General features: G+C 39.2%; 1 protein-coding gene across 3 annotated transcripts in view; it reads left to right on the forward strand.

Annotated features, from left to right (window-relative positions):
* TEX15 (testis expressed 15, meiosis and synapsis associated) overlaps positions 1-11,146 on the forward strand; it is a 43,743-nt gene extending 32,597 nt beyond the window's left edge. Inside the window, exons 8-10 of one of the 3 annotated variants that reach the window (XR_003759823.2) lie at positions 6-70; positions 4,372-4,587; positions 9,190-11,146. Coding sequence is in view for 2 of the 3 variants with exons in the window: in XM_039912021.1 (XP_039767955.1) it covers positions 6-46 (41 nt within the window). In the remaining variant the exon portion in view is untranslated. Of the gene's footprint in view, positions 1-5; positions 71-900; positions 2,995-4,371; positions 4,588-9,189 lie in introns of those variants that run through there. The other 2 variants (XM_039912021.1, XM_029065782.2) reach the window with 2 other exon arrangements.
* Positions 11,147-11,791: the final 645 nt, after the last annotated feature.

Raw genomic sequence — 11,791 nt, forward strand, 5'->3', positions numbered from 1 at the left:
CTCAGGTAGCTACTTCCACAATAGAAGTCCCAGAAACCAGAAATGAAAATGAAGCATCCAGCTATCCAAGGTATGGAATGTAAATAATCAAACATTCCATAATGATCGCTGAATTAAAACAAGTCAGACATAAGATCAAGCAGCCATTTCATCCTATTGCATTATTTGTCTAGATGCAAATCCTAGCTGTCCCCAAGTCCCTTCCACCCCATGGCTTTTAATCATTTGGGTCATTCAGTTCACCCCAGTCCCCCCTATGGTGGCTACAAAGCCCTCTCGATAATCCAGAGGAAATATCAGTATTGTTTGATGGCCCAGGAGAAATCTGTTTAATGTCAAGAAGTACTTTCATGTCAGATCAACTTAGTAAATGACAGTCTTGGAGATGCATTATTTTGAAGATGCCCAAAGTGGTGCAGAGATGATAAACCTGTTTGGAAGTGGTACATACACAAGTGAGACTGCATACCAGAGATGCTGTACCCAAAGGGAATTGAGTCCAGAATCAGTGGTTGATTTTGATGGCATCCACAGTGAAAATATAGTAACTCATGATTATCTTTGGGCCAAGAAGCAGTAGGTCCTAGTGGAAAAAGCATGGGCCTGGGAGTCAGAGGACCTGGGTTCTAATCCTGGCTCTACCATGTGTTTGCTGTGTGACTTGGTCAAGTCACATAGCTTCCCTGTGCCTGTTAACTCACTTATTAAATGGGAATTAATTCCTGTTCCCTCCTACTTAGACCGTGAGCTCCATGTGAGACAGGGACTGTGTCAAACATGATTAACTTGTATCTACCCCAGTCCTTAGAACAGTGCTTGGCATATAGTAAGTGCTTAACAAGCACAATACTACTGATAATAATAACTATTTTTATTATTTTCTTCATGACACATTGCCAGTGGGTCTTTGCTGTTTTTCTGCCAACACACTATTTTATTAGAAGATGAATTGGCAATTTAAGAAGTGCTTAGTCTTGGTGTTCAAAACCATGTAAGTAATCTAAGATTAAATGCAATATCAAATTCAAATTACCCAGGAGAAGAGGAGAGTTATCCCCCAGTTTAAGTAGAAATGAAGGAGGAGGATTCACAGGCAGTTTGTAAAGGGGACTATAAACATTGTCATCATTATTACCTACATCACTATCCCAATCACAATTTAATCATATAGTGATGTCCCAAGCAGAGGACTGTATACTAGGGAAATATCCTACCTCAAGATTCTTGCTCTGTAAAACTGAGAGAAAGCTAACTTATGCAGGAATACTCAAACTGAAATAATATTGATACACTTCAAAATTACAAAATAGTGATAATATGGAACTTTTGGTCAGGTTTCAGAAAACTGTGTTGAAAGTTTTTCTCCCAGGGTGGTGGCAGGCAGATGGGGGAAAGTGATACTCCTGGGTGTCACTTGACCCCCATCTCCACTCTCTGGTAAGGGGGAGATTCCATATTGCATTGGTGTCTCTGTTTCCCCAATGAAACATGATTGCTATCAACTCATAGCAAGTGCATTACTCTGTAGTTTACAAAAACCCAAAGTAGGGCACTGAGTATAAGATCCATATTAGCCATTATGGCCCACAGGTACAGCCATAGATAAATTTCCCTCTCAGTAACATCTTCTTTTAAAAAAGGAGGATAGCTCTCTCTGTCTCTCTCTGTCTCTCTCTTTATGTACACACACACCTTTACTTATACAGTTTGTGTGTGTGTATGTATATATATATATGCACATACAAATATGAACAAATTGTGCAAAACCTACCAAGAAGTCAAAGATTCTCTTTAAGGATTGAGTTCAGTTCCTGCTTTAAAAAAAAAAGTGAACCAATGAAAGTATGGTCCTCTTTTTTTTAATAGAGACATTTGGTAGGGTTTTTTTCGTTGAGATTTTAAATTGTCTTTGTCACTAAATTGGAATTGTGATTACTGATGTCATATTTGGCACATAATTGCTGCCAAGCCTTTGAAGCATGCAGGAATCTTTCAAGGAGTAAAAGAAGAGTAATTAGCTTAAAAATAACAAATAAACAACAGTTCTTTTTTGGGATTTACACATATTGTTTTTGATTGACTTTTAAAATTGCCCCAGTGATATAGAGTCATATAAGGTACCTAGCCTCATTTTCACTGTCTAAACCATTTTTCTGCATCCTGTTTCCTGGTCTTTGATGACCCATAAATATTCTCTATATGTCATCAGGTATAAAAGAGAATTCTAAGCATATCCTTATTTCCTGGGGTAAGAGGTGGCTGCCAGTATTGTTCCTGGAGAAAACATAAGTGTTTTACTTAGCTTACCTGAAGCCAAACAACAAATGGAGGAGAGAAAGCTAGAGGCCTTGAACTGACTTCTCTAAATAGAAGCAGTACAGTCCAAGACCTGCTCACTCAGTCATATTTGAGTACTTTGTGCAGAAGACTGTACTAAGCACTTGGGTGGGTACAGTATGACAATATAACAGACACATTCCCTGCCCACAATGAGATTACAGGTTAAAGAACTCATATGTACCTTTTTTCCTGGAAGAACTAGATAGTTTGGGGTGAGGATAGGAGGAAGGCAGATTGGTGCACCATGGTCAAAGGATCCATAGATTTATCCTGGTCCAAATGTGGCCTCGCAACATACCTAGAATCATGGGCAATAAGCTTAATATTGTAAAAATGGAAATGTAACTCTACAAAAAAGCAACTGTGTAGATATAGAATTAGTAATGATAGTATCCAGAAATTGAGATGGAGTTTTGTTTACTCAAATAGGAGTAAGAAAATGCAAATTCTTTTTACTGTTTGATTTTTTCCTGAGTGTTCCTTATTGATAAACATGTACATAGAGAGCTTTGTAAATGAGAGCATTCAAAGTATTTGTGTTTTAAACTTAGTAGGATAAATGTAAGTGCTATTTCCCAGAGAGGAAGTGATAAATGGTCAATTTCATTAGGCAGGCTGAGCATGAATAAAGTACCTTCTCAGATGAATAAGCAACAATGTTTACTTTGCTCAGTTTTACCCTTAAAGGATGTGGTGGGCACTAGTCAGCTGTGTGACTGTGGGCAAGTCACTTAACTTCTCTGTGCCTCAGTTCCCTCATCTGTAAAATGGGGATTAAGACTGTGAACCCCACGTGGGACAACCTGATTCCCCTGTGTTTACCCCAGCGCTTAGAACAGTGCTCTGCACATAGTAAGCGCTTAACAAATACCAACATCATTATTATTATTAGTAGTAGTACTTGGCAATTGAAATATACAATAGAGGCATCAATAAACACCTTTGATATTTCAGAAGACTAACTGAGCGTCAACAAAATCTAAATGTTCCAAAGAAAAAGGGCACTAAATTTAGTGAAAGGGCAAGAAAAAATGAGCTGGAAGGCTTTGCTTCTGGACCATGCCACAGGGAAAAGGAAAATGGCACTTCTTCAGAAGATTAGAGGGCACTGGGGTAGATACAAGGTAATCGGGTTGCACACAGTTCCTGTCTGACGTAGGGCCCACAGTCTTAATCCCCATTTTACAGATGTGGTAACTGAAGCCCAGAAAAGTTAAGTGACTTGCTCAAGGTCACACAGCAGACAAATGGCAGAGTCAAGATTAGAAGCCATGACCTTCTGACTCCGATACCCTACCCATTAGGCCATGCTGCTTCTCTACAAACCTTGTAGTAAATGGAAATGTTAAAGCAGATGTGGGTTCTCTGCACCCTTCTGTCACATTTCTGCCCCTGAAGCTCAGCTTTCGTTTTATGAGGTGTGTTTGTCATAGATACAAGAACTAAAGACTCTGCTTCTGCATCTCGTGATATGTCAACTCTTTGAGATGCAGGAGGAAGATTCAAAGATCAAAGTAAAATTAGGGCTGTCGATCATATTGACACAAATTCTAGTGGCAATAATTCATCAGAGCTTAAACCAAAGCAAAACCCCAGGTCTGAGCACCTCCAAAAAGTTGCCAACAAAAAACGAATCAACAGAAAACACAAACTCTTTGATTTCAAGCAGAATGCCTGGGATCTCTTCTGAAAACGTGGCATTTAGAGGAAACCAAACAGTCAATTCAGTCAAGGAATTCATTTTCCCAACAACATCCTGATGGGAGTTCCAAAGTCCTGAGACAAAACGCTACTTCTTTTTGGACTTACCTTCCCCCGTTTACCTCCAAAATTTAGAATCCCTTTGTAACTTCTAATGAAACATTAAATCCTTGCTGTTCTGGGTTGGCCTATAGTATTCAAAGAAGCTATGGCAATTCAGTAAGCCAGACATCCAAAGGGGCAACTTTTTCTGACGCACAGAAATTTCATCCCAATAAGTATGCCACAGTTTTAAGTTCCTTCCATAATACGCATTGTAATTTGTTTCAGTCTCAGTCAGTTGGTTACTCTGATGTCGAAGAACCACAAAGGAATAATTTTGGACAATATCCAGCATATGTATATATATATTAATTCACATATGCCCACCCTATGCAACTCTCAGCTGACACTGTGTTCACATTGTACTTCAAGTCATCCCACTAGCTGCCCTGTATTCATAGCCAGTGGCTATGGAACTTCCATCAGAAATTGCTTGGACCTGTGGTAAGTATATGTGTATACTTACCATGATATAATAAATATGATAATATATATACTTTATATATGAATATGTGTTTATTTAAGAGTATAAGTGTACTCCTGGCACCAGATGACCAGGACGAAGAATCCGGAGAAGTTTTATGCCCTGCTTGCTAACAGATCCCAGGATCTGAAAGCTCTCCCCAGTGTTACACCCAAACCCTGAGGGAAACAAATCCCTTCCCACCTCTGCCTCCTCTCTTCGCTCCTCCACCACACTGCTTCCCAATCTGTGACCTGCAGGTCAGGTTGTCTGCTTTGCCAGGGTTTCAAGAATATTTTAAGTATATTAAGTATAATTTTAAGAAGCACTGTTGATGTCAGAGTTACTTTTGTCTGCCAGCTGGAACAAGTCACTGAAGCTTTGGAAAAATGTTTGAGTGCTTATGAATAAAACTGTAGTCCAGGGTGAGTGCATATAATAGACTTGATGAGATCGATCCTGATCATTATGGAGAGGATCCCAGCCTCTCCCCATTTCAGTCTGTGCTTTATACAGCTGCCTTAAACACATCTCTCCACTCCTTCAAAACTTCTAGCAGCCACCTACTTGCCCCTGCATCAAGCCAAAACCTCATACCATTGACATTAAGGCTCTCCACCATGTTACAAGCTCTCTTTCCCCACTTACATACCTGCTCCCACTCCTCATTCCTCTCAAGTACACTTGCTAGCCATATCACTCTTCATTCTTCTACCTCCAGTTCCTCTTGCACTGACCTCTCCACCCCCCATACACCCTTAAATGCACCTGGAATTTTCCCCCGAAGTCCCATCATTCAAATCCACCAGCAAATCTAGCTGTTCTCCCCAACTTTCAAGTGCTCCTAAATCCCACCTTCTCCAATGTTCTGATGCCTTGAAATCACATTAGCCCAGCAAACCACCTACCTTCAATGTTTACTTGTGTATGTTCCATTAGTTATACATTTAGGTTATATTAATGTCTGTCGCCCCTCCTGTAGACTGTAAGATCATTGTGGTTGCTGGGCTAATAAACTAGATCAAGATACAGTGAGTAGGTTGGCATTAGAGGAGTGAAGTTTTCAGGCCGGTTGTAGCTGGAGATTAACAAGAGAGAAGGGAGTGAGAGTTCATTGAGTGACTTAAGGAGTTTCTGTTAGATGTGGAAGTTGATGGGCGTCCGTTGAAGGGTTTGAGGAGTGGGAAGATATGGACTGACAACTTTTTTTATATGACATGTAACATGATCCTTGACTGTTTATATATGCCTTCTAAATTTTCACACTCCAATTTTTACTTAAGCCTTTCATTCAATGGCACTTATTGAGCTCCCAGCACCATACTGAGTGCTTGGGAAAGTACAGTACAACAGAATTGGTATCCTCGAACCCTGCCCACTGAGAGCTGACAGTTTCTCTTCTAATGATTGCACTGACATCCCTGCCCATTCCAGTCCATATTTCACTCTGCTACCCAGATCATTTTTCAGATAAAATCATTTTGCCCCAATCTCCCCAATCCTCAAAAACTCCTATAGTTGCCCTTCCATCTCCACATCAAATATAATTTCCATATGATTTGTTTCAAAGCATCTTCAATCAGCTCTCCTCCTCCTCCTGCTCAACCCTGCACCTCTCCCACCACAACCCAATCTGCACACTTTGCTCCTCTAACATCAGCCTACTTACTGTACCTCACTCTCGTCTCTCTCACCTGCTCACATCCTCCCTCCTGCCTGGAGCACCCTTCCTCTTTGACAGACAGTCCCCATCTTTGAAGCTTTCCCTAGCTGAACTTTCATTTCCCCCAACCTAGTCACCCTCCCATCTGTGGTACCTATGCATCTGAACCTGTGCCCTCAAAACACTTTGATGCTCACCTCAACGCCATAGCATTTCTGTAGTTATCCTTATTCTCTTGGCTTCCCCTTTCCGCAGTTTATTTCATGTCTGTCTTCCCCAGATCATTGAGGGCAGAGGTCATGTTTACCAAGTCTATCTTACTGCACTCAGTCAATCAATATAGTGCTCAGTAAATACCACTGATTGATTGATTATGCAAATATCATACATTTAGATGACCTTCCCACTTGAAGAGGCCACGAAGGTAAAATTCCCCCTTGGATGTGAGTGTGTGACTGCAGAGGTCAATGAAGGACACACAGATATGAATATATCATTCATACATAAAAGCTGTCTCTTGCACTGTCATTTCAAATGTTTACAGTGCCTAGTGCTATTTTCCCTTTTGTGTTGTCTCTTGATGCCTGCAAAGCTTTTTGCTTAAAAAGAGCTAGTTTTTTTCATGCTTACGTTGCTTCATGCTGTTAATAATGTTGGTATCTGTTAAGCGCTTACTATGTGCCGAGCACTGTTCTAAGCGCTGGGGTAGATACAGGGTAATCAAGTTGTCCCACGTGAGGCTCACAGTTAATCCCCATTTTACAGATGAGGTAACTGAGGCACAGAGAAGTGAAGTGACATGCCCACAGTCACACAGCTGACAAGTGGCAGAGATGGGATTCGAACTCATGAACTCTGACTCCCAAGCCCGTGCTCTTTCCACTGAGCCATGCTGCTTCTCTTGTTCTATCTGCAGCAGTTGACTTCCATTTTTCACGTTCACTTTCTCCAGGAGGCCTTCCCAGACTGAGCCCCCCCTTTTCCTCTGCTCCTCCTCACCTCCCCATTGCCCTGACTCCCTCCCTCTGCTCTACCCCCCTCCCCGCCTCACAGCACTTGTGTATATATATATATATTTATTATTCTATTTATTTTATTAATGATGTGTATATATCTATAATTCTGTTTACATTGATGCTATTGATGCCTGTCTACTTGTTTTGTTCTGTTTTGTTGTCTGTCTCCTCCCTTCCAGACTATGAGCCCATCGCTGGGTAGGGATTGTCTCTCTTTGTTGCCGATTTGTACTTTCTAAATGCTTAGTACTGTGCTCTGCACACAGCACTCAATAAATACGATAGAATGAACAAATGAATGAAATAGGATGCATCATTGTCGGATGGCTTGTTTTACTGTGCCCATAAAATGTTTCCTCCACCCTCCATTTGACTCTTCCATTTGAATTCACCATACACTATCTCTTTGGTTAGCCTCATGTGTCTTAACCAATCAAGTAGCTATATTCAGAGCCTGACATCCTTCTAAGCACTTCATTGTCAGTAATTCTGGCTTACCATTTGATGTTAAGAGTAACTGGTAAAATGGTGTTGATGGAACTACTCAACCAGTCTATGTATTTATTTGGGGTTCAGACCCAGCCATTGAGAGGTTTGGACAGCTCAAGAGTTTTGTGAACCTTTAATGTGGTCTGAAGCCTGATACCTTGTGGCCACCACATTGACACTCTTTTTTCATGGTATTTCTTAAACACTTACTATGTATCACGCACTGTTCTAAGCGCTGGGGTGGGTACAAGTTAATCAGGTTGGTTATAGTCCCTGTCCCACATGGAGTTCCCAGTATAAGTAGGAGAGAGAACAAGTATTGAATCCCCATTTTGCAAATGAGAAATCCAAGGCACAGAGTAACTTGCCCAAGGTCACAGAGGGGGCAGGTGATGGAGCCAGGATTAGAACACAGATTCTCTGGCTCCCAGGCATGTGCTCTGTCACACTAGACCAATCTGTCACCCAAAAGGTCATGCTGACCTTGATTTTGTTTACTACTTCCTTGTTCATTGCTGTTGCATTGCTGGTCAGTGCACTGTCTAGGCAGTAGAATTTGGGGAACACATTTTACTCTGTGTTATTTACAACACAGGTTATGTGTCTGACTTCCTTGGTGTGGGCTGCTACATCACTTTGCCTTTCTTTAGACAGCATCAGCCTATAATACCTAATAACGATACTAACAATAATGATGGTATTTGTTAAGCATTTACTGTGTGCCAGGCACTGTTCTAACCTCAGAAGTAGATACAAGCTAATCAGGTTGGACACAGTCCCTGTCCCTTGTAGGACTCTCAGTCTTTATCCCCATTTTACAGATAAGGTAACTGAGGTACAGAGAAATTAAGTGACTTGCCCAAAGTCAAATAGATGAGTGGTAGAGCAAGGATTAGAACCCTGATCCTTCTGACTCCCAGGGCCGTGCTCTATCCACTCAGTAGGCCACACTTGCTGATTGGGCAAGGTACTTCACAGTCATTTGAAGATCCTCTGAGGGTTTATATCTAGGATGCAGTACTCTGATTTCAAGTTAGTGAATAAGTGCCTCTAGGATTTTGGATGATTGAGAATGAATGAGTGCATTTGGATGAATCCAGGAAGGCTTCCTGTAGGTGTTGGGAGTTCAGAAGGGTGATGGATCGGTACTCTGATGGATATGAAGGGGGAGTGAGTTCCAGGCCAACAGTAGGGTGTGAGCAAGAGGTCAGCAGCAAGAAAGACGAGAGAGAGTCGCCGTGAGTTGTTTGGCTTGAGAGGAGCCAAGCGTGTGATCTGGCATTTAGTGTATGATCATCAGGACACTTTTAATTTGTTGAATATGTTAATAACTCTTAGTGAATGTGTTTTTGAGTTTGAATGGGTAGACTGCTCATTTTGTTTCTAATTTATGCCAACTATTTGTGTTTCTTCAGAGTCGCAGCAGCAAGAACTTGTTAAGCTGAAAATATCCCTTCATCTTCAGAAATAAAGAAAGTTGAACAGTTTTTTTTTTGTTTAGCACTTTTTCTTGTATTTTTTTAAGAAAATAATAGTTAATGTTTGAAACAGTGCTGAATATATAGTGAATAACCCTTAAAAGGATTTTAAATTCTTAGATATTTCACTAAAAAACAGAAAATGATTTTTAAATGTTTTTAGAAGTCAAAACTATTCTTCTTGTTCTGTTTTATCTGTAACAGGTGGCTAACGAGAATTTTCCTATGTCATGCCATACCATTTAGAAATGTTTACTGTAAATTTTACGTATTCCTTATACACAGAAATTCCTGACTCCATTCTTATAAGGGGAAAAGGAATAAATGCAGTATCTAGGTGAAAGTAGGATGTAGTTAATATTTTACAAAAATAATTTCAAAACAAAAGATTTTGTCTCAAGCTCTAAACAAGTACTCAACAAAAAGTACTCTTTAGGCAAATTGAGCCAAAGTTGGTCTTCAAGTCTCTTCTAGAGAGCAAAATAAAAGTATTTAATTTTATTTATTGGATGTTTGATGGTCAGTATGCTAGTACTAGTTAAGCTCCATATGAACATATGACTTTCCTGTATTTAATCTGCATATAATACAGTTTTCATTTTGTATATTTATACATGTAAAATGTTAAAGCCTATAGAAATTGATTTTTGTATTTTCAGGATTTTCTTTAAGGAGTAATTTATTTTCATAATTTAGAATAGTTGAAAAGTTTCTAAGCTCTGGGGTTCATTGCTTTGAAAACTTTAATGGGTACCGTGTTCTTTTCTCGGTGGATGGATACTATAAGAGTCCTATATACTATTTCTAAAGTTTCTACAGTTCTTTTTGTATGTATCACAATAGGACATATAGCAAATAAAACAAAATAATTGGCATAGCCATAGAAGCAATTCTGCAATTCAGACTGTAGACTTCTTAGTAGGTGTTTTAGGTTCATTAGTAATAAGATTTTTATTAAAGCCAAACTAAAAAAGCTATCATAACTGTTTGGCCGCTGAGATGAGATGAGCAATAACTTCAAGGATCCTCTCTTGTTTCACATTGTCTTCCCTGCTCAATAACTTCACCTACCAGTACATCATTTAAAAACAAACAAAACTTTTTAGAACTTTTCCCTTTGTATTACAAAAGAATGGCAGGAATCAATCCTCCTGCTAAACCTAAGCTGACGGCACATTCAGAGCTCCAACATTATCCAGTAATGTGTACATTCATTGATTAACGCAGAAAAACATTTAACACTGTAGTGCTTTCACACAGTGGTATAATCCTGACTCAACTATACTGATCTACAAGAAATGATTCCTCAAGGAACCTTCATTTGATGGCGTAACATACCCTGGGATTGCCTCTTAGTTCTGGTTGTTAGAAAGAGATCAGAACCTAGGAACCATAGGATTGCTTTTGTGAAAAATGTATCCTAAACATCTGTTGGAAATCAAAGGAAGAGTACATCCTAAACCACTAACTTAAGAGAGTAAATAAAGCATAAATAATAAAGCATAACATAAAAGCAGTGTGTTACAGGTGATAAGATTGGAAAACCTTGACCAGCAGATTGCTAGATGAACAATTAAAACCTACTGATTGAAAGCAGTCTCTTAATACTAGTTTTGTTTCTTTTTCCATCCTATAACTTTTTTCAGTTTCAGTTTAACTTTGGTGATAGATTGTTTAAAATGCATAATAAAAATGTTTCCACCGAGAAATGCAAAACTTTAGTATTCTTGTAAAAGAACTGTGTCTGCAAATCACTTTATTCTTGTATCCTGCTTTTGCTTCATTTGTTATGCATCAACAAAACTCTTATTTTACATTGTATAACAACTATTTCAAAATTCCAGGGACAATTGTTTTTGTTAAACTAAAAAATAAAAAAAAATGAATTATATGATTGTGTTTGTAGTGCGTTTAATTATGTTTTTCTCTATTTTCATTTTAAACCAGATCCAGCTTTCAAAGAGATCCTCCCAAACTAAATATGAATTTAATTGTTTATTTCAAATACATGCTACTGAAGTTGACATTTTTAACCCAAACAAATAATAATAATTGTATTTTTTAAGCACTTACTATGTGCCAAGCACTGTTCTAAGTGCTAGGGTTGTTAAAATAATCGGGTTGGATACTATCCCTGTCCCACATGGGGACAGTCTTAATCCCCATTTTACAGATGAGGTAACAGGCAAGAGAAGTGATTTCTCAAGGCCACCCTACAAGACAAGTGGTGGAGCCGAAATCAGAACCCACATCCTTTGACTCCCAAGCCCATGTTATTTCCACTAGGTCACACTGCTTCCTGAGATAAAAGTGCAGAGAAAGGATAGGGTTTCAGGAATCCGATTCATGTCACTTTTGCTTTACATAGTAATCATGCAAAAAGTAATCCACAGATATTACTTTCTAGAATGTCATTATGGTTCCGTAAATAGCCACAGATCTCCAATCATTTTTTTTTTAAACAAATGACCTGAATCCCTGCCCTTTCCTGTTTCATGTAGGAAGTGGGCAAAGCTGGAAAGGTACAAATGAGTCCACT

Source organism: Ornithorhynchus anatinus, chromosome 5 (genome assembly GCF_004115215.2).
Source record: "Ornithorhynchus anatinus isolate Pmale09 chromosome 5, mOrnAna1.pri.v4, whole genome shotgun sequence".
Lineage (NCBI taxonomy): Eukaryota > Metazoa > Chordata > Mammalia > Monotremata > Ornithorhynchidae > Ornithorhynchus > Ornithorhynchus anatinus.